At 40.9% G+C, this 24,858-nt stretch overlaps 1 protein-coding gene across 1 annotated transcript in view; it reads right to left on the bottom strand.

Moving 5' to 3' along the window:
• Positions 1-17,217: 17,217 nt before the first annotated feature.
• LOC308280039 (copper-transporting ATPase 2-like) overlaps positions 17,218-24,858 on the bottom strand; it is a 50,805-nt gene continuing 43,164 nt past the window's right edge. Inside the window, 1 exon segment of the mRNA XM_080720295.1 lies at positions 17,218-18,694. Coding sequence (XP_080576421.1) covers positions 18,430-18,694 — 265 coding nt within the window. The 3' untranslated portion in view covers positions 17,218-18,429.

The raw sequence follows: 24,858 nt of genomic DNA on the forward strand, positions 1-24,858 counted from the left end.
AAAAACCTATTTTTGTACAGATGACTTGTTGCATTTCTGATGTGCTGCTGTGATATCAAAGTAGAAAAACTGATGAAATGGAGGCAGTGGTGTAAATGTATTCAATACTGTACTTACAATGTTGTTTTTTCATTACTGGAGTATTTCTAAATGTCAATACTTTAACTTTACTTTTCCTTAAGTTACCTCGTAGATTTTGATTAATTACAGAACATACATAAACCACTTCAGTGCTGTGTATTATTTGGCTGTATGAAAATAGCCAATCTACAAGCTCATGGTGCATCGCTTCGCGACACGTGAGCTTGTAGATCTACTAGTGTCAAATAATTCTACATTTGGTTCAGAGGGGGGGAGAGATGCCCACGGTCAAGTTTACATAGAGGTGTAAGCATTAATAGATGACAATTGTGATCAGGTGTCCTTGTCAACCATGCTGGTGTAAAGCCCAGGAATTGTACACAGGTCTCACGTGAAATTCCAGACCAAAGGCACATACAGGGGCGTCACAAGGGGTAGGAAAGTGGGACTGAGTTACCAGGGCCCAAGGTGGAGGGGCCCTATAGTAACTTTAGCTATTGAAAAATAGCAGATATACAAGCTCACAGCGCGGCACAGAGTGCCGCGCTGCGAGCTTGTAGATCTGCTATTTTTGAAAAGCCGTAAAAATGTGCGCAAATCTTTGAATCTTTTAAGCGAACATTTGTAACTCAAATTTTGCTTCCGGGGAGGGGTCCCTGGAGCTAAATATTTTGAGATGGGGGTCTAGCTGTGGCCAAATATATCATCTTGGGGGTCCTTCACATGAAAACGTTTGAGCACCACTGACATAAAGTTTCTTGCACACATTTTCACGATTTTTCAAAAATAGCAGATCTACAAGCTCGCAGCAAGCTTGTATATCTGCTATTTTTCAATAGTTAACATTCATGGGGGGCCCACAGTGAATCCTTGTACCCAGGGCCCAGAATTTGGTGTGACACCCCTGGGCACATATACTGTACATCCCTGTGGACTGCATGAGGGGAGAAATTATAGACTTTTGAGGCCATCAGGGCTGAGCGGCAGTGAGTCTCTGCTTTACACTCACCCCCCTTTTGACCTCCCACAGGGAAACTCCATCCATGTCACAGGCCACAGCACCAATGTAATGGCTGGAATTGTCTTCCACGTGAAAGTCCAACATCTTAACCATCAGACTAAAGGGATATTCTTAAGGACCGGGGGAGATCAGGGCTGCATTAACTATTGGGCCGGTGGGGCCGTTGCCAGGGTCCCTTGGCTCTCAGGGGACCCTGGCCCATTTGAAACCGAGCCCTTGTTTATGCCATCGAGCCCTTGTTTATGTCAAAAAAAGGGTCTCACTTCTTATTGGGCCCCCTCGAGAAGGGGGCGGTACTTTTTGGGAGGCTATATTCTATTGAGACTAATATATATATGTGTGTGTGTGTGTGTGTGTGTGTGTGTGTGTGTGTGTGTGTGTGTGTGTGTGTGTGTGTGTGTGTGTGTGTGTGTGTGTGTGTGTGTGTGTGTGAATGAATGAATGAGGTGGAACCATGAGGTAAAGTGGTACTAAAATTGGGTTGAATGGATTGACTTTGCGTGGCTCTCATCCAGGCACCATGCTAACCTTCTTTGTAACATTCCAATGTTAGCGCAAAGAGTGTGCCCTGTTGAGGACAGGCAAGACAACAGAATAATCAGGTATTATGGTTGAGTAGTGGTAAAGGCACAAGTCTTAACTCATTGAATGCCCTTTTCAAGATGGCCGCCAAGTACCACGTTCCTAAATTTCTAGTGCACGGATCAATTTTTAGTGCACGGATCGTGCACGCCCATGCACCATATATGCACCATATGTGTAGTACTTTTTAACAGCTTTCAAACAAAAAAATCCGCTTGGAAATCCGTTCAGGCATTCATGAGATACAAGCCTTCAAAGTCAGACAAAACAGCCATTTTTGACATTTTGAAAGATGTGTTTGTTATGGGGCTAAACATGCAATTTCGCAATTGCGATCATGCCTAATACATTTGAGGCATTTTTTGAATTTTTTTTATAAAAAAAAAAATTGAAAAAAAAAAGGTTTTTTTTTTTTTTTTTTTTTTTCAAAATGGCTTCCAACTCGGGAAACTCGGGCTGTGGCAGCCTGGGACTACTGTAATAACTCGGGAAACTCGGGCCTTGGCAGTCAATGAGTTAATTGTTGGAGGTTCTGGTTTCAAATCCACTGAGCATGTTTCCACAAGTTCAAACTTTAACTACCACAAGCAGAACTATTTGTTGATTCCTTTTTCTTTTCTTTTCTTCTAAAGCAGTTAAGATACAGGGCTTGCGACCAGCATGTTCTTGGTATGAAACCAGATTTTCCCAAGTTTTACCTGGCTCTTAAAACCCAATCTTTTATTAAGATATCCACATTGATCCAGTGAATTCTAAGCATAAATGGTATAGTGGTTCAGATACAGATCTTTAATATAGAAGGTTCTGAGTTCAAAACCAGTAAAGACTATTCTCTAGCTTTTGGAACCATGAGGTAAAGTGGTACTAAAATTGGCTTGAATCGGATTGACTCCTTATTGTTCTCATTGAGGTACCATGCGCATTTCATTGTATCTTTCCGATTTTAGCCCAAAGACAGTGCCCTGTTGTAAACATAGGGCATTATGGTATTAAATCTGAAATGTTTTTGAAATAGAGACAGATAAGAATATGGAATTTAAACATTTGAGTGATTATTTAAGCTAAACCTTATTATGGAACAATATTTATATAAAATATATAATAGAAGTTTATTGGTTCAAATCCCACAAATGTTCATTGTACTGTATCTATCTGTCCTTTACCTAATCTGTCACTGAAGAGTGCAAGAAGAGGACACAATACCAATTCAAAGAAAGTTATAGGTTCAATCCCAGCAAGGATATTTTTCCCCCAAATTCGTACCTGACTCGTTATCTGTACCTAATCTTTCAGGCCTTGCAACTTAAAGGTTCTGGTTTCAAAACCAGCTTGGACACTGTCTCTTTAACCATACCTAATATTACAATGAATAGCGCACAAGAGAATGGACATATTATCAGCCACCACACTTTATTCTATTGAGACTCTATATATGAGGTGGAACCATGAGGTAAAGTGGTACTAAAATTGGCTTGAATTGGATTGACTCCACATAGATCTCATTGTGGTTCCATGCGATTTACCATTGTATTGTTGCAATGTTTGCTTAAAGACAGCGCCCTGTTGCAAGCAAATTGCATTATGGTATTATATCTAAAATGGCTTGGAATTAGAGACAGACAGAAAATGAACATTAAATATCTGAGTGTTAGTTCAGGCTAAAACCTGTATTAAACCTTGTCATTGACCAATATTTAGATACAATATATAATAGAAGTTTATTGGTTCAAATCCCACAAGCATTTTTCCTTGTACTTTATCTGTTTTCTTTACTTAATCTTTCACTTAAGAGTGCACCAAGAGGTCACATTAAATATGAACCATTGTAGTCTAGTGGTTAAGATAAAGTCTCAATTAAAAGGAAGTTATAGGTTCAATCCCAGCAAGGATATTTTTTCCCCAAATGTATCTGTACCTAATCTTTCAGGCCTTGCAACTTAAAGGTTCTGGTTTCAAAACCCGCTTGGACACTGTCTCTTTACCCATACCTAATATTACAATGAATAGCACACAAGAGAATGGAACTATTATTAGGCACCATGGTGCAGTGGTTAAGTGGTTAAGTCACAGGCCTTACAAACAGAAGGTTATGGGTTTAAACCGGCAAGGATATTTTTCCCAAGTTTGTACCTGCTTGGTACCATAATCTTGTTTCTCAGTTGCTTTTCTCAGCAATAAACACATTTTTTAAACTAAAAGAGACCGCTTCAGTATCTTTCAATGAACAGCACACAATACCATTAGCTCTCTATCAAGTTTGGTAGTACAGTGGTTGAGATAAAAGCCTAATGAACCGAAGGTTGGTTGTTCAAATCTCAAACTTTGCTCCTTCTGTCTCTTTTACCTGGACCTAATCTTTCACTGAACAAAGAGGCAAGAAGACACATCAAGTGTGAACCTTTGTGGTGTAGTGGTTGAGATACAAACCTTATAAATGAAAGGTTTCATGTTCAAATCCTGGACCTGCAGGGACATTTATCCAATTTTGTGGCACTTAAACCTGTACCTAATCTTTCAATGAACACTGCACAAGAGACCCAACAAAGTATGAAACTGTGTGGTCTAGTGGATAAGATACAGACCCTACAAATAGTTCATTATGGGTTCTAAACCTGCAAGGATATTTGGTATCCTAATCTTGTTTCTCTGCTCAGCAGTAAAGATATATTTTTTAAATTGAAGACACACGTTAAATATCTTCCTCCCTTCACTGTTTGCATCACACCAAGCATAACTTTTAGTTCCAATTATTTTGTATTTGTTTGTACCAAGCACTTGTGCCTCTAACTAATCTTTGAAGGATTAGCACACAAATGAAAATTGAAAGCATGGCTATGGTGGTGCAGTGGTTAAGGCAATGGCCTTGAGTACTGAAGGTTGCTGGTTCAAACCTATCAAAAACTAAGTCTTTTATACCTGACTTTTTATCCCTACTTAATATTTCACTGAAGAACACACAAGATAATGAGAAAATGATGAATCATGGTAGTGTGGTGGTTAATATAAAGACCTTGCAAGCACAAGGTCATTGGTTCAAACCCTAACTAGGGTGTTTTCCCCAAATATCTACCTGACTCTTTAGCCGTAAGCTACCTAATCTTTTGATGAAGAGCACCCAAGAGAAGCTGTGAAATATTAATCATGGTGGTACAGTGGTCAAGATCGAAGTCTGACAACCAGCAGGTCATTGGTTCAAATCCCACAAGCAATTTTCCTTGTTTCTATATAGCTATTTTACCTGGACCTAATCTTTAACTGAAGAGGGCGCCAAGATGACACATCAACTATGAATCATTGTGGTGTAGTGGTTAATCTACAGACCTTGCAAGCTAGATGTTCAAGGTTCAAATCCCGCAGAGAAATTTTACCAAGTTTGTATCTGGCCCTTATTCCTGTACCTAATCTTTCACTGAAGAGTGCGCAAGAGAACAAGTAAAGCATGAATCACTGTGGTCCAGTGGTTAAGACACAGAACTAAAGCAGAACAAAGATTGTGAGTTGTGAGTTCAAAACTCAGTCAGAAAATGAAACGTGAACAAAGTTGCCCAATGGTGAAAGAGAACAAACGAAAGATGGTGACGCGAAAGTTGGTGAAAGATAGAGTTCAAAGAGAAACGGGCAGAAAAGCGAAAGATGGTGAAAGAGAGAGTTCAAAAAGAAATGGGCGGAATGACAGAACAAGTTGCGTGATGGAAAAATATCGAAAGATGGTGGAGAAAGCAGGCAGAAAGTATAAGTTGCCAGACTGAAAGGGTTGGTAAGCATGAAAGTGAGCAGAAAGCTCGAACAAGTCGCGCGAGCACGCCAAGGTGAACAGAGGCAGAAAGTGTGCGGAGCGATCGAACAAGTCGCGTAGCACGCCAAAGTGAACAGAGGCAGAGAGTTGAGTAAGAAAAGGGGAATAAATCTTTTAATTATTTTTTTATTCAAATTTAGGCTAAATCTATCCTCCTCATAAACAACATAATGCCATAGCCAGGATTCAAACCCCCAACCTCTGACTTATGAGTCCTGTGCTTCACCCTCACACCACCAGCTCTTTCACATAAATTAAAGGATTTAGGTCATATTTCAGGTTGAAGGAGAGACGGCAGGTCAAAAGGTAAATAAATATTCAATGATTTAAATATTTGCATAATATTAGATAATTAATTTGTATTTGTGATTTTATGTTTCATTATGAGTAAACAGTTACTGTAGGTGTTTGCCCTTTTCCACCATATTTAAGTCATTTGATTATTAGTTAAAACTTCAAAAGTTTGTTTCAAATCACATTTAGGTCTTTACATCTATACTATAATTTTGCGAATGTCTGTCTGTCTGTCTGTCTGTCTGTCTGTCTGTCTGTCTGTCTGTCTGTCTGAAACAGCCATTAAACGAAACGGGTATTTCTTACATTGATGCTCCTACATATTATCATGCAAGCACCAGTTAAAGTTACTTTCCATCCCTCATATACTGTATGCACAGTGCACATCCCATAACCCACACACTGCACATCATTTTGGAGCTCATATCTTTGAACGGGTAAGGGCTAGTTAAAATAATTATTGATAAGTATATTAGTATAACATTTTCAAAAAGTGTGAAAACTATACACCCCATATGTTGCTTCTCTCTGATTACCTGAAATAAGTTTAATTTAAAGATTATTACTCATGGCATGCAGCATATCAAATTAGTTAGACTATGAACAGCATGTGAAAATGGGCAAAAACTTTCACGGAAAGCTACCTAATAATTTTTGAAGAAAGAAAATAAAAATGTCCCTTATATGAAAACACCAGAAATCAAAGTACTGGGAGTTTGGTTTAGCGTCATGACGTTGACTGAAGATAATAACAGACTGCTGGGTTTAAATCAAATTAAAGTAGGGACAAACAGAAATGTGATTATTAGTTAAAACTTCAAAAGTTTGTTTCTAATCTTTACATTAAAATAATTAGTCTAATCTTTACATTAAAATAATTAGTGGGTATAAAGTTTTCAAATAAACAGTTTTTAGAAACAGTGGTTACAGTCACTTCTCATGCTAGTATGACGTGCATGCCGCCACAATGATCTAATGAAAACGGTGGTTTATGGCTATACCAGAACATTTGCTGCCAAAGATGGCATTTGAACCCCCCCCCCCCCTCCCCTTTATTTTGAAGGAAAATGTCTGGCACTGTAATGAAAACATGGCTTTTGTTAGAACACGAAAACCAAATGTCATTATATAACCATCAATATAGTACCAGTAAGACGCCTAAGGGCGAAAGTGGGTCGTGCCATGTCTTGGCTCATCTGACCAAAGGGATTTGGTTCCCCTGGCATCACAGGGATTACATTGGCATTCACAGATATCTAACATATAATTCACCAAATGTCTGAGTGAGTGTCTGAGTGAGTGTCTGAAACAGCGTTTCTCCTCAGTGGCTGGAGCAATTGATCTGAAATCGCATCACCAATAGCATATGAACACACCTGACATAACTGTGAAGCCCTTTTTTCACTTTCACAAATCGTTTAATTGATATTAATTTATTAGTGAATACATTTTTCCCATTGACTTATAATGGGAATCGCAAAAACTCACATTCAATATTTTTTTTCTCGCAAACCATAGGGGCTACAGTTACAAAACTCTGAGAGGAGATTTATAATGATATCAAGGATTAAATAAAAAATAACTTTGTCAGTTGGCCTCATGGTGGCGCTATAACAGTCCACTTTACGTTTCGGCCTGTAACTCTTGAACCGTAGGTCGGAACATTAAAATTCTTTTTTCCCTGGATTCCTTGGGTCAATACGCATCTCCCGATATAGGCCCCGCCCATTTGCGTCAGGATAGATTTTCCGCCATTTTGAATTTTCTCCAAAACACACTTTTTGCTCCTTTTCCTACATATTTTCTTCAAATGTCACGAAAATGGGTACACATGATCTCTGAACCCATGCAATGAACATAGTCAAGGGATATTTTGATAGTCCATACCGTTCGTTCGTAACGGGCCTCCAAAGTTAGCGGGAGGGGCCCGTTTTGCAAACAATAGCCATAAATCACAAACAAAACGTCGAGTCAACACTGAATTTCTACCACAGGTTGCGGGTGGCTTACTCAACGAATCCCCAGAAGCATTTCCAATTCGACCCGTAGAGGGCGTCACAAACGCGCAAAACGTAACCGTTTTGTTCCAAAACGCGTTTTTCAGGCGGACCGACCCTCTCAAAAAGAAACACAGACCACTCTGCGGATGGTCTCACGGTCCAAACCGCTGCACACACACACACACACACACACACACACACACACACACACACACACATACACATAGCCATTAAACGAAACGGGTATTTCTTACATTGATGCTCCTACATATTATCATGCAAGTACCAGTTAAAGTTACTTTCCATCCCTCATATACCGTGTGCACAGTGCACATCCCATAACCCACACACTGCACATCATTTCGGAGCTCATATCTTTGAACGGGTAAGGACTAGTGGGCTTAATTCACACAGGGATCTCCATATCTCCATATATGGGCATAACATGGATTTGGTTCCCCTGGCATCACAGGGATCTCCGTATATGGTAATAAAAGTGATTTGGTTCCCATGACATGATATCACAGTGATGTCAGAGCGTGAGAGTCAATCAACAAAAAAGACAAGCGTTACCCGTCCGTCTGGACGTCAGATATGGTCAAGATGTAACGGTTCTGATAGTAAGAAGATAGTAACCCTACCTATGTCATAATATAATATTCAATATAACCATCAATATAGTAAAGAAAACTCATGTCAAATGGCAACATAGTATCCTATATAATGTAATATATTGTCAAAAAACCCTAACTTATCCTACTGTATGTATAAAAAAAACAGATGGGTTTTGATTTGATTTCATGGCATCTTTATTGACAAAAACGCATATGAAAGACATCTATCAAAGTGATTTCCATTGCGGTCCTTAGCGTAGTGTGTGTGTGTGTGTGTGTGTGTGTGTGTGTGTGTGTGTGTGTGTGTGTGTGTGTGTGTGTGTGTGTGTGTGTGTGTGTGTGTACAGTATGTCTGTGTTGGGTGGAGAGCAGACACATTTCAATTAACCATGCATTTTGTGGTATCTTACTTACACTCTGGTAGCATTCTGGCAGGGTAGGGTGTTAGGAAGATGTTTTTGGGGCGTTAGGGTTAAATTCGTACCCTCGAGCACCATTCTGGCTGGGTAGTGTTAGTGTTACCCTCTGATAACACTCTTGTCAGCGTGTGGTCTAGAGAAGGTGGAGTTCTCTGGATCAGGATCCCGGTAGACTCCCTCAACAACGGATCCACACTGAGGTCAAACACAAACACAAAGGTCATAGGTCACAAAACAATGGACAAAGTGATATTTTTAATCCATCCTTTTCACTGTTGCTATTAGATCAGCAACAGTGGTCAGAATTGGTCAGAATGTATTGAGAGGATAGACCCTTGAGATGCAGCATCTCATTTTAGAGTAGGTCCTATACACATACTGAAAGTAAAACATTGCATGCAATGCAAATACACAATGCACACATACTGTAAATGCCAATGGATTTCTCCCAGGCCCACACACATTTCTGTGTTGTCACTGCTGTTTCTATAATATCTATAACTCTACAGACTCAAGTGCCAGTGAGGAGCACACACACCAAAAGTTCAAATATGGAAATAAGAGTTTTCTGCCCGACAGCAACATTATATTCTATAACTTCCACATAAAAAAAAGCAGATCTGTTTCAGTCTGCAGAGTATTATATTTGTGTCTCAGTGCACATGCATGACAGCGTTGTGGTTGTCAGAGAGACATTTGGTAGGAAATGTGTGTCTGGTTTCTACTGCCCGCAGCTTCCTCCCTAAATGTTACTTCAAACGGCCTGGTAGCACCGTCAAACAAGATGTTTATAGTATAAACAATGTTATAATAATGTGTCAGTATTCCTTGCTCCCTGTTGTCTCATTCTGAAGCGGCTATTTTGTTGTATCTTATCTTTTAACTTATGTCTGGTTACATTTGGTAATGTGAGTTATTTGAATTTAATTCAGAGCACACACACCTGACAAAAGATAAATAATGATAATGATAATTAAAATATTGTAATTGCGCTGCATATGTGACTTTGTTATGGTCCAACCGAAAGTACATTTTGTCAGGAGATAGTCGGCCCTTGGATGTTTCAATATTTTCTAATGTGGCCCTCTTTGAAAAAGGTTTGGACACCCCTGCTGTACAGTGTTGTAGCTATAGACAGTGCAGCCACAGCAATCACACTGGCCAAGAACGGGCCCTTTACATGTGATTAAAAATACACCTGTATTCAAAGAAGTTAAAAACCAACATTAACAACTTATAATCAGTGTGCTGCTGCCAGTATACACCCTTGAAAACGCAATCCACCAGGTTACTGACCAGAATACTGACACCAAGATAGTGACTCCAAGATACTAAGACCAGGATATTGAAACCAAAGAGGTTTGGTGTAGAGGGGAAAAGAGCAGACAAAGTACAGTCTGCTCTGAAAGGTCAAGTTTATTAGCTATTGACGGTTCAAGTGATTAAATATCTGAAAACACACATTGACATGAATCCAAAATACACTGATGATCGTGCTTTCAAACGATGAAACTATATGGAATCTATGAAAAAGTTGTGGGGTCCCTGCTTCATCTCTCTCTCAACTAAGGAGTCATTGGCCTGAAAACATTGAAGACCTCTGATATAGAGTGTAAACCTACAGGATAGAGTGGCCTCTGCAATGTGTGCCTTGAATGAGAGCTGACTGTCCAGGACAAAACCAAGGTTCTTGGCTGTTGTGACCAAAGTCACCAGAGATGCAAACAGTGAGATCCTGCATGGGGCAGGACTTACCTGGGAAGAGGAGAAGCTCAGTCTTGTCTGGGTTCAGCTTGAGGTGGCGAGAAGAAAACTTCCACTGTGAGATGTCAGCCAATCATGCAGTGATGCACTCTTCAACCTGAGTGGCAGAGGAGTGGAGAGAAAGGGTTACATCCAACTAATTGTGACCGTAGGTCCCATTTAGTATGAAAACCTGCAGATCATGTGAGTGCATGTGTGCGTCAGTCAGTCCGTCATGCTCCATATGTGGCCAAGACAGTCTCTTTTATGCCCATATATGGAGGTCCCTGATGTCATCAATATTAAGCCCATAACTGGGAATGCCCATATATGGACATATTGTGTCAGTCTCAGTAATAGTGTGGGGATTTAAGGGGAGCAAATGCTAATTCCGTGCAATTTTGACTTAAAGCGCGAAATTTTGCACAGATGTAGCCCAGGGCTTGCTCTAACGATTTAGCTAGGGTGCCCGAGTCTGCGACCTTCGGGGTCGCCACAGCGGCCAAATCAAGTTGGGCTCCCATCGACTTTAGTGATGAAAAGTGATGAGTCATCACTTTTCTTGGGTGTTGTGGGTGCTGTGGTGACCCCGAAGGTCGCCGACTCGGGCGCCCTAGCTAAATCATTAGAGCATGCCCTGAGCTACATCTGTGCAAAACTTTGCACTTTTAGACTGATTAGCACGAGAAAAAAAACCCTAAGGCCTCCGACTAACATGAATGCTCACCCATACGTGTATTGTTTTCTGAGGCCATTTCTAGCCCACAGAATGTTTTTTGTGCAAAACAAATGCCTGCAATGGATTCAGCATCATGACAAACCCCTAGTTAGACCCCTCAGATCCTCCTTAAATACCCAGAAAAAAAATCTTTTTCTGGGTATTTTCCTCCTCGTTAGAGCAAGCCTTGGGCTACATCTGTGCAAAATTTCACGCTTTAAGTCAAAATTGCACGGAATTAGCATTTGCTCCCCTTAAATCCCCACACTATAAGGAGTATAAGGATCAGATCTTAGATCAGTGTCACCATCATGACATTTCACTTGATGATTGATCGAATATATAAATTATGTTTCTGTTTAGCCAAAATAGGCCATATTTAATCATTTTACAGTCAAAATTAAAAGTAGCTGAAATAGCCGATCTACACGCTCACAACATTGTGCATTGTGAGCTTATAGATCAGATATTAGTAGCTAGATATTTTACAACATGGAGACGATTATGATGGCTTTTATATCATAATTATTTGTGACATTGCCTATCAGTGACATTTCAACCAACCAATAGTAACAAAACTATAACATCTAACTGATTTACATATCATCATTAAAGCAGCATCATCATTCATAGATCATGTAAGAGAGAGAAAAAAGCAGTGAATCAGTCTGCTTTCATTTCTAAATGATGATTCTGACAGGAAGGACGAGGCTGGGACGAGGACCCATTCAGTGCAAACTAAGGAACATTTTAAACAGTTAGCTTCACAAGAATGTTGGTGTTGATTTTTATTATATTGTCTGTGCTCACAGTTCCTCAGAACTGAAAACGTTAGACAGACTGCTGCCTGCAAGCAGTTTACCAACAAGATGAGGGCTGAGCTGTGTGTGTGTGTGTGTGTGTGTGTGTGTGTGTGTGTGTGTGCGTGCGTGCGTGCGTGCGTGCGTGCGTGCGTGCGCACATACTTGTTTTTGCTACATACTGAGGACTTTACATTGACTTCCATTCATTTTTCTTCCATTCCTGTGGCCTTACTCTAACCCCGAACCCTAAACCTAACCCCTAACCCTAACCCTAACCCTAACCCTTAACACAACCCCTAAATTTAGTGAGGACCGCAACTTAGTCCTCACTTTCCAAAAATGTCCTCACTCTTTTGGTTAAAAACTATTTCCGGTGCTCACTGGGTACTAAGAACCAGGACGCACGTGCGTGCGTGTGTGTGTAACACTGTTAAAGTTCCCACTGTAGTCCTAGAGTAGCTGTGATATCACATTCATTTCATGTATTCCATATACAGTATAAATCCATAGATCACTCCTATGTCCTATGCCTGTTGGTGGAACAACCATTCTGGCTGAAGTTGTCAGATAGCTTCCATACTCACTCAGAAACCTGTTGAAATGTCTCCCACTCTCTCCTCCTGCAGCAGGCCAGTGTTAGTTGACCAGCAACAGTCCATCTGGTAGTTATTAATGTCAGCTGGTTATGGTAGAAACAGAGTGAAACACAGCTCCAAACACACAGACATGCTGATATCGACACAATATATGTTATCCCTGGCTCTTCATTTGATGAAAACATTAACCTGATTAGGTGTAGACATCTCTGTTTACACCTGTTTCTCTCACTGTCAAACTGTTTTCCTTCCTGCTTTTTGAATTGAGTCCCACCCAACTAGAGTTGATTGACACCTGGATGCCCAATACCCAGGGGGAAAACCAGCCTTTTTTTAGGAAACCTGCATTTGCCCCGACATAAAAAGTTGTCCACCAGAAATATTATCTATGACCCAGTAGGATCACAACCTATATGGACAATAGGGTGTGTCATGAAATGAAAAATTGAGAAATCAGAGTTTTACCTATGGTTTCAAGTTGTATTATGATATAATGAACCATAATCAAAAGCAAAAAAGTGAGTTTGACTTTATTTACCTACCCCCTTTTTTGATTGAAAAATTGCATTTTTAGGCGTTTTTGGTGGATTTTGACCATTTCCACCTAAATCAAAATTGTTCTTATTTGTAATTTTTTTGGCAATTTTTATCATCACCATTCAAAACCAAATATTTACAGCACTTGGAAATGGTCCTTTTAAAAATAAAACCTTTATTTACTTTCCAATAAAGCCTTTAATCTTCTGACCTGCAAAGACGACAGCCAACAAGTTGCTACCAGCCATCACAACTGATTGAGAGTACACTCTGTACACTGGACTGGTTTCTCACCTTTCACAACCTGTTATTTGAATTAAATTAAGGCAACTCACATTAGGATGGGTCCCAAGACCAGGCATGAGGCTGGGACTAGCCTTGCTGATGTGTCGGGTCCAGGAGAACCCATGGCACAGACCGAGCTACCTACCCTCTGAGGCACGGCATCTACCTGCAGGAGAAGAAGCTGTTGGAGGAAGGGGTGGATAGGAGGAACTACAGCATCAAGCAGCTGAGTATGGATGTCATGATGGAGGTGGTGAGCTGCTGGCAGAGGGCCAATGCTCAGTTCAGACCCCCAGTCATATTCAAAGACAGGTCCATAGAACAGTGGCCTGGACTGCTCTGGAGAACTGAGGGGAACAGAGGGGGCATGAAGAGAGAGGAGGACAGGAAGAACTTCCTAGACAATCTGGACTCCCTCTTCAACATCGCCTCCTGTAGTCATGAGATCCTCCCCTGCTCAGAGTCAGGGTGTGAGGGATGTCAGGAGGGAGCACACCTGCTGGACTGTAACTGTAGGAGAGAGAAGAGGATTCCGAAGCTGGAGCTGGCTTTCATGATGTCCATGAAGACCAGGCGGCCTCCTGGCCAGAAGGCTTCAGTCCTGATGGTGGCTAGAGCAGTGTTTGGAATCTTCAGGGTGTTTCTCTTCATCACATTCTCCTCAGCCATGGTCTCAGCTGTAGCTTCAGTGTTCTGTTCCTGCAGCAAGAGCTCTGCCTCAGCACCCCTCCTGTCATCTAACTCCTTCTGGTGTTCCTTTTCCTTCTCTGCAGTAGCCTTCTTTATCTTGTCAGCCTTTTCTTTCCGTTCATTTTGCCTCTTAGTCTCCTTTATATCAGGTCCCACCATCATCATGGAAGCCTTCTGGCCAGGAGGCCGCCTGGTCTTCATGGACATCATGAAAGCCAGCTCCAGACAGTTACAGTCCAGCAGGTGTGCCCCCTCCTGACATCCCTCACACCCTAGCCTCGGAAACCCAGACTTCTTTAGGCGATCGGAAGAAAAAGAAGCCTGGGCGATCGCGTTATGATCCGTTGTAGGAAGTGTAGAATTTCCCTAACCAATCAGAGTGCAGAGAGCGTCGCACCAAATGTGTTGACGTCATGACGCACAAGCGTTCTCTGTGCTGAGCAGAGGAGCAGAGGGGGGTGGGGGGAGGAGAACACATGCTATTGGCTGGAGACTTGCGGAGAGACTCACCGCGCCTGCCCATCTGCCTACACTAAACTGTCCGCGTTAGGTTAGAGTGCTCACACCCTGACTCTGAGCAGGGGAGGATCTCATGACTACAGGAGGCGATGTTGAAGAGGGAGTCCAGATTGTCTAGGAAGTTCTTCCTGTCCTCCTCTCTTTTCATGCCCCCTCTGTTCCAGGCGAAGTTCTCCAGAGCAGTCCAGGCCACTGTTCTATGGACCTGTCTTTGAATATGACTGGGGGTCTGAACTGAGCATTGGCCCTCTGCCAGCAGCTCACCACCTCCATCATGACATCCATACTCAGCTGCTTGATGCTGTAGTTCCTCCTATCCACCCCTTCCTCCAACAGCTTCTTCTCCTGCAGGTAGATGCCGTGCCTCAGAGGGTAGGTAGCTCGGTCTGTGCCATGGGTTCTCCTGGACCTGACACATCAGCAAGGCTAGTCCCAGCCTCATGCCTGGTCTTGGGACCCATCCTAATGTGAGTTGCCTCAATTTAATTCAAATAACAGGTTGTGAAAGGTGAGAAACCAGTCCAGTGTACAGAGTGTACTCTCAATCAGTTGTGATGGCTGGTAGCAACTTGTTGGCTGTCGTCTTTGCAGGTCAGAAGATTAAAGGCTTTATTGGAAAGTAAATAAAGGTTTTATTTTTAAAAGGACCATTTCCAAGTGCTGTACATATTTGGTTTTGAATGGTGATGATAAAAATTGCCCAAAAAATTACAAATAAGAACAATTTTGATTTAGGCGGAAATGGTCAAAATCCACCAAAAACGCCTAAAAATGCAATTTTTCAATCAAAAAAGGGGGTAGGTAAATAAAGTCAAACTCACTTTTTTGCTTTTGATTATGGTTCATTATATCATAATACAACTTGAAACCATAGGTAAAACCCTGATTTCTCAATTTTTCATTTCATGACACACCCTAATGGACAACCCGGTCAATTTGTACAACAAAGTCCAATATGGCCGCCTCAATATTAGCCCCTATTAGTTTTAATGGGGGGTGAATAGGGCAAAATTTTAAACTGAGGGATATTTCCACGAAACTTCACAGGTTGATCAATGGTATACATATGAACATTTTTTGTATTGCAAGTTTCCATGAAATCCAATATGGCCGCCACAATATGGCCGCCATAATGTAAGGACCCAGAAAATAGGTTTTGCCTCTAACTTCTGAACCAGATGAGCTAGAAACGCAAACTTGGTGTCTATTTCATGGTGTCTGACCATGGGAGACTCAATGGAATAGCTAATTTTATTATTGGGTGTGTCTGGACCTTTATTGTGCATATTTGCAAGATGGTGGACTCCCAAAATAGAGCTTTAACATAATTTCTACCATTATTGTTGACTGCTTTTGCAAATACAAGCAATATGAATCCATTTGCTAAGATTTATGGCACAGAAGGGACTTATACCTGTATTATTCTTGAGTTTGCATGTTGTCAAAATGGCTGTAAACGAGATATTATATTTCCTGTCTGATTCTACTGTATGTAGTTGTAGCAAAGACTTCAGATAAAATCAGAGACCAAAACAATGTATCTTAGAAATTATTTTTTTATTTAAAAAAAAAGAAAAAAAGAGAGAGATTATCTCAATGAAATGAATGCAACTGCCTTTTTGGGTCTTTCACACATAGACATGCACATGCTTTCCAACAACTTCAGCTTCAGGGATATTATAATGAACACATGATTAAAACAGGCTGCATTATAATGCAAATAATTGCTAGTCACTATCACTGTCATGTGTACCTATCCTGCTGCATCTTGTCTCCAGTCCTTGGCAACGTATTTTCTGGGTCCTTACATTATGGCGGCCATATTGTGGCGGCCATATTGGATTTCATGGAAACTTGCAATACAAAAAATGTTCATATGTATACCATTGATCAACCTGTGAAGTTTCGTGGAAATATCCCTCAGTTTAGAATTTTGCCCTATTCACCCCCCATTAAAACTAATAGGGGCTAATATTGAGGCGGCCATATTGGACTTTGTTGTACAAATTGACCGGGTTGTCCATATAGGTTGTGATCCTACTGGGTCATAGATAATATTTCTGGTGGACAACTTTTTATGTCGGGGCAAATGCAGCACACCTTCCTTTGCCCCCTGGGTACAATGCCATTGCTTAACAGAAATGATGTCTGACCAAGTAGATGCATGTCTACCTCCTAGTGGACCTGGTGCTTTAGTGCAGCTGCAAGTGAAATGACAAACCTGGGTTAAAATCCCCATGTGAACTCTTGTCTTTGATGTTTGACCATCTCAAGGTTAAGCGATTAAACACTCTGACTACATTTAAAGTGTCATTAATATGAAAATAATAATACTGGTAGATTGGAATGCAACAGGGAGGCTAAAATATCCTGCGCTCCATAATAATTAAGTTAGTAAATCAATATGGTCATCTGCTAATTTCCTTGCATCCTCCTCCTATATGCAGATTGCAGACAGTTACAGCTGCTGAGCTGAATATTTTTGTTCAATTCAACAGTGGACACTTGACTACACAGTGTTTAAATGACAATTCCTTTAATGAGAATTGCAAAATCTGAATCTTTATTGACAAAATGACACAAATGTCTTTTGTAGGTAAAAAACAACAACAAACCTTAAACACTAGAACACGTTCATTCGTTCATTAACCCATTAAGCCCGGGAATGCATCTGTGTCACGTAGGCCTAACCACTTTAACCATTCATTGTTTATACTTTGGCTCTTCAAAAATAGGAGATCTAGAGTGCCGTGTTATGAGCTTGTAGATCTGCTTAAAAAAAGGAAAAGAAATAAAAAAAAATACAATGTGAAAGTTTGTGCAAATCTTTGAATATAAATTATATTCTATTAAAGCAAAACATTTTAACTAAAATCTTTGCTTCTGGGGGGTCCCTGCATGGAACAAAATATTGTGAGATGGGGGTCTGCAGTGAAAAACATATCATTCTAGGGGTCCTTGACATTAAAAACGTTGAGCATCACAGATAAAGAGACGTTTTTCAGAAAATCTTTGGGATTCAGAATACCTTTTTTTTTGTTGGTATTTTTCAGGTCTCGAGATGAAACAAAAAATGTACAGATCGTTCTGGGATATCATAACATCAGATTAACGTAACTCCAATGCTGTTTTGCTATTTTGAGAGGCCAAACAGCAATTGGCCAGCTCTTTAATAAACTGAAAATGCATTTTCAGGTAATAAAGATAAATCAGACAGGATGCATAATAAACAAGTGAAATAGGAAGTGATGACACAAATAAATCAGCAGACAAAAATGTAAAAAAAAAGTCCAATTTCTGACCGTTGGGGGGGGGGGGGGGCGCAGTTCAGGCCAAAGGTGGTACTGCAGCTGAAAATGCTCAGAGCCATTCAAAAATGAGAGAGGCTCTCTATTCAAGAGTGGTAATTTAGCCTCAAACCTTTTGGGACATAAACAATATGACATAAATACTTTTTAAATGCATGGTGTATCATCTTTAAGCTGATGAATGTACTCTTTTGAGAATTTTATACGTGAAAATGTATTTTCTGTTTATTAAAGAGCTGAAGATACAAGGAGGAGACTCCCGTCACTGAATAAACACACATAGCAATGATTACGATCAGAATAATAGTGCTTTTAACCTTTTTTTTTTATCAAAAAAACATTTTGTTTTAACAACAAAAAAACACTTACCCTACCTTTAAAGGTTTGAAAACCACTGCTGGAGCAAAGCACAGATTCAACATTTCACACAATGAGGTCGTGCACAGTCCTAGAGCGGCCCGGGAGCGAGCCTTGATGCTGGCTGCCTGCCGGCTGACCAGCCTGTGAGGGGGCCATCGAAGCCCTGCCGCTGCCTTGGCTCCAGGACTCCCCCCTGGCCCCCGGCAGCGAGGTGAGACTGCTGCGCCGGTTGTCCAGTCCCAGGTATGTGCTGATCTGAGACGAGTGCAGACTCTTCATGTGTCCCCGCGCCCGCGACTCGTACATCTCCGGCGTCGTCTTCTTGTACCTGGACGGAGCAAACGGAGGACAGAGTGCGTCATCTGTTATCCGCAGCTGACCACAACCACTTCACACTGAGTCTTGATTAAAGGAGTAGTTCACCTAAAAAAGGACTTGTTTGTTATCAATGACGAACACCATGGAGACTTGAATTCATGGTTATTTATTGTTTTTTGTCACGTTCCTAAGCCAATAATTTAAAGACCTGCAATTTTTGAAAATATGTTTTTGTTATTTTATCACAAAATATCTGTGGAAAACATTGCCAATCGGTGGTCTAGTGCTCTCCAAAATCGGTATCGGCATAGGTCCAAAAATATGGCATTGGTCGGGCTATAATACACACGCACGCACATGCACACGCACACGCGCACACACACACACACACACACACACACACACACACACACACACACACACACACACACACACACACACACACACACACACACACACACACACACACACACACACACTTTACAAATAAGTACAGTACATTATGTACCGGTATGTATACCCTCTATTCACAATTATTCAATAACCCCTTCAACGTAAATTAACATTCCTCTTCACTAGTGGCAGTGACATAAGAACCATACAAACATAACACTACATGAATGACCCTTTCAGAGTGTAAAAAGTGTTCATGTACTCACAGTACATTGTACTGTAACTAAAAATAGGTCAGACAGGGGCCTAAAATTGGTCCCACTGGCTACAGTAAAGGCGGTTCATTATGTGATTCATGCTGTTTCTGCAGTGGTAGCTCTGACTTACCCACTGTTATGTGTGGCCTATTAAAACAGGCAAGTACCGGTACATAGTACATAGATTGGTAGTCTTATTATATGCATGTTTTGATGTTGGAGAAGAATTTAAAGGGCTGGACTCTCCTCAGTATAGTCCAGTTCTATTCGTATTTTCGTTCAAATTTTCTGGAGATTAGGAAAACTATACATTTTTGGAAACTTGGAAGCCAATATGGTGGTCATCTTGGACTTTGAAAAAGGGCGACCTTTGAATATTCGTTTTTCAATATCTCGACTCCTAGATTATGTAGGATCATGATTCTAGTGGCTAAACAACATTTTTAGAGTCAGGAAATCCAATGGCGCTAATTAGAAATATTCACAAATGATCAATGGCACAGATTTGGGTCATCATCCTTAATTTTGGGTGCAAAAGCTAACATTTTAATATTTAGTTTTTCCACTATTTTGAACTACAGTACATAGGGTCATGATTCCAGTGGTTAATCTAAAATTTTAAGAAAATCAATATATTATCTGTAGAGACAGAGACAGATCATTTCTCTCATTGACACAGAATTGACACACACACACACACACACACACACACACACACACACACACACACACACACACACACACACACACACACACACACACACACACACACACACACACACAGTGCAGTTAACTGTTACTCTTTGTATGTCCTGTATTCATTGGTCTGATGTCAGATCAGATCAGCATTTGTTTGTTCATGTTACTGATATTATGTGCAAATCGAGGTTCATGGCCTGATTAGAATTTACCCCAAGGAAGGTCTGTAAGACTGATAAGCTTGGACCTGGCCCTGTAGGAACACACAAAGCAACTAGAGATGACCAGTGATAACTACTACAACTAGTAATTTTCAATATAGTTAGCAGTTTTTAACATGATCAATGCCTTGGGTGTTACTTGATCAGTGCTATGACAAAGATTCAGCTTGACCGGCACACTTCTGAAGTGGAAGTTAACGCATGCCTCTCTCACGCTCTGCCTCTGAATATCGCAATGGGTATCTGAGTTCATAGTCACACTCTGCCAACCACAGTATACTTTCCTTGCCATGCCACTTGTCCCAACCTGTGTGTTTGTGTTCTTATGGTATGTGTTGTGTTGTGTTGTTTTAGTGTCTATGGCTTTGATAGAAACCGATACAGCCTGTGGCTGTTTGCAATGCCTTATAAAAAATCTCACATTGCGCAAGCTCATTTTGGCATGCCAACCTCTGAACCTCAGGCATGTATTATGTGTTCACCCATACGGGTGGGAATTGGTATCCTTCATTTGGATGAATGCACTCATTTAAAGGGGTACTGTCACCTAACTGTCACTTTAAAAAGTCATCTTAAAATATGAGTTCATATTTTATGATGTCATTGTGGGAATGCGCAATTATAAGCCAATCAACTGATATTCAACTGATATACAGCCAATCAGCTGTTGTTGGGGGGCGAGGGGCAGATTACACTGTGACATGAGCTTCAGACTGTTTCAGACCGTTTTCAGAGAGACCACGTGACCTACTGTTTCATACTATTATAATTTCGGGGCGTGTCAGCGGGCCTTTAAGAGAAAATGTCAATATTGTATGAACAATTGCAAATATTAAAAGGTTCAGAATAACAACATTTAAATTGTTTAAATAACTGTTAAGAAAATTAATATGACTATTTGCAAAAGGGAAATGTGTTATTAATTGGCAGTAAAATTAAATTAAGTGAATACATTATTTGTTCAAGTTTAAACTTGAAAATGTAAAATATCATGTTGGTCAATGTACATGTAGATATACGTGTCAGGGACTCATCGGATCGTTAAAGTATTTCACACTACACAAGTCTTTAAATCGGCTATCTTAATATCGTTGTGGTTTTCATTCAATGATTGATTGACTGAATGCAATCTATGTAAAGCACTATATAAATGCACCATTTACCATTTATCTAAAAGCTGAGAACACGTTGACACGTTATGAGCTTGTAGATCAGCTATTTTTGGCCAAGATTTAGTTGGAGATAGAAAACAAGAGCACACCCAGTAGCCAACTCAGGTCTGTAAGTATCGAGGGTTTAAAACAACCACTTACAGAGATAGCCTAAGTGTGTGTGTGTGTGTGTGTGTGTGTGTGTGTGTGTGTGTGTGTGTGTGTGTGTGTGTGTGTGTGTGTGTGTGTGTGTGTGTGTGTGTGTGTGTGTGTGTGTGTGTGTGTGTGTGTGTGTGTCCATGTGCATCCATGTGTGTGTGTGTTTGTGTGTGTGCACGCACGTGTGGATTTTAGACTAGTGGAGAAGAGATCTTAACCACGTTCACAGAGCCTGCTCAGCTATTCTTTATTCTCTGTGTGACTGCATTATTCTTACTGGCCCTAAAAATAATTGACAAGAAGACAACGTAAAAATTTAAAAGGTAGAGGTTTGCAGTATAAAACTTAAAATCTACAACATGATTGAAATTAAAATACTTGATCAGTGCAATGAAAAAGAAAAAGAAAAACGTTGATGCTGGACTTTGACAAAGATTCAGTTTGGCATGTAATGCATTGATCGGCACACTTCTGAAGTGGAAAAAAGAAGCTCCATTAATGTTATTTTCATCCATTGTACTCAACATATTTAATTTCAGTATTACATTTCAGCATTAATTCATTCTGCCTCTGAATATTACAACATCGCAATGGGTATCTGAGTCATAGTCACACTCTGCCAACCACTGTACTTTCCTTGCCATGCCACTTGTCCCAACCTGTGTGTTTGTGTCCTTATGGTGTGTTGTGTTGTTGTTGTGTCTATGGCCTTGATAGAAAGCGAAATCTACAGGCTGTGGCTGTGGCTGTTTGAACATATTATGTACGTGATGAACAAGCGTTGCAATGCCTTATTTTGCCACTCCAACATTGACTTCTTATTGTCGGAGTGGCAACACTTCCACAGAGGTTATGTTTAGGGTTAGGTTAAGAGAAAGGGTTAGTGTCGGAAAGGAGACATGTCGGAAAGGAAACATGTCGGAGTGGCGATGTGTAACCGCAACAGCAACCATCAAGTGGTGGAAAATGAGCAGCAGGCCTTGCTAGCACAACAAAGTCCTTGAAGAAAAAATCCAGTTATCCTAAATTCCCTCTACACCTTGGGGAACTTCACCTTTCGTCTCTAATGCAAGTACTTCTTTGCTCATGACAAGCAGACATATGGCAGACTGATTCTCCTCTAAATTGCAGAAATGAAGGCCCTGCAGACCACACAGATCTCAATAATTCAGAAATGGACATTCCACTTTTAATAAGACTTAGATGACATTCTGTGCCACTGGGTAGATAATGCACTTGAGCACATTCACATGTCACTGGAGGCCTTATGGACAGTATTCAGAGGAGAGCGCAAGGTAATGACCATACTCAAAAAGCTGTCCAACCAGAAGAGGACTGCATGGTGATGACTTTGGTTATGTTGATCAGCAACCAGAATGCTACCACTGAATGCTTTCCCCTGCCAAAACAGACCAACAGTAGCTAGGCCACATGGAAGAAGTGGTAGCCTACAAAAGTCCAGCTTGAGTCCACTGACACTGGTATGTTTGTTCTTTCAATTAAATGACACCATCAGCTATGAAGTCTGGTGTTGGAAACCAGAAATAATCCTCCTGGAAATGGTAGTGCAGGTAGTTGGTGCAGAAACCTGCAGTGATCAGTGGGAGGTGGAGGCGGATGTAGAAGTTGAAGGGGAAATTATAGTAAAATATACTGAAAGTATAATGGTATAATATGGAGTTTATGATTATAATTGATTTACCACTTCCTTCGTTGAGTCCCTGTTCTATACGTTGTCCGCTCCTTTTTCACTCTACTCCAAATCTTTTCAATAAAAATAGCTGTTTGTTGAATGTTTACCCCATGCTAGGGTTCATGTTTTTTTTTTCCCCACGGTATGACTTGTTTTATTCAAAAAACAGTTAGACGTCTTTTGATTCTGTGGATCTGTGGTTGGTGTCATTGAAGGCTGATAACGTGACTAAGCTACCACTTGGGAAGGGCTATCATGCTGAAATATTATCTAGGGATATAGACCTTTTCAAAATACCAAACTACATTTGTTCACCTTGAATGTCCCCCGTTAGTGAAAATTCAGAAATGGGCTCATGGACTAACTTGGCGCTCTTAATCAGCATGTCCTAAAAGGCCATATCGAGGCTAGAGTGTGGAGTCAGGCACACATAGCTCAGCAGGAGTTCCTTAACACATGGGCTGCTCAGGTTTATAACATTTCTAGCTGTTGCTGCTGCCGCCGTTCACTCACGCTTTATTTTGACGAGCCTCGGAAGCTTCGTGCGTGTGCACGTGGGTGTCCACTGACGATTGAGGAAGATAATCCCTTTGTTTATAAACGCTCGCGAAACTAAAATCCAAATGGGAGCCGACCATCGCGTTATAGTGTCGCCGTGAAAACAATCAGATCTCTGCTTCCCTGGCGTTCTTTTCACCTCATTCAGAGATAAAGCCCTTTTTATGTTTCAGAGTAGAATGGAAATCAATGTAACCAGCCTCCGCCATTTTCTCTCTCTCTCTCTCTCTCTCTCTCTCTGCTACGGGGTGACGTATGGACTCGGGTCATTCAGAGGGCAGGCAGCTGCACGTACAGTTAACCCTTCGCTGTCTCGTTCAGGGACGAGACAACTCCTTTTGGTGTGGTGACACCTAGTGGCCTTAACTCGTTACTGAACGAGTTTGGCTCCTTGGGTGTTAACCCACTCAACAATGGCTATTACAAGGATGAGGATGGCCAGCTGAAACAAATGAGTCTCTCCCAGCAATCATTGAGATGGTCAGATGTCATTGCAAAAAGCAGACTGTCACATAGATGTTCTTGCAGATCAGTGGAGCTACCCTCTATGGAATTATGTCAGTGTAGTACTTACTGACTTACTGACAAACGATGAAGGCTGTCAAGATAAATTGGCTAGTGACAGCAATGAACCCTAACATTGAGGATGATTTATAGACAACCGTGTTCTTGCTATATTTCTACAGGTAAGCAGGACTGTTTCCACTGAGTGTATTTATTGCCTCACTTATGCCACTATTCTCTCCCTGCTGATATATTCTAGCTATGCCCGTTTTTGACCCCTGCCTGTATCTGGATTTGACCCTTGCCTAATGCCCTTGTATTCCAGCCTGTTTGGACAGATCCCCAGTGTTTGGACCAGGACCGGACCCACAGACTATGATTAGCCTTATCCCTCTAGGACAGGGTTCCCCAATTTGTTTTTTCCAAGGGCCGAATTATGTCTAGGGTACAAAGCCGAGGGCCACAACATTGCGGGTGGCGACGGCGGCGTTCCTGCTACTCCAGCGACAATTCAGATGTAGGCCTACTAGTGCAGTGTT

Source organism: Nannobrachium achirus, assembly GCF_963921795.1.
Source record: "Nannobrachium achirus genome assembly, chromosome: 24".
In the NCBI taxonomy this organism is placed as follows: domain Eukaryota; kingdom Metazoa; phylum Chordata; class Actinopteri; order Myctophiformes; family Myctophidae; genus Nannobrachium; species Nannobrachium achirus.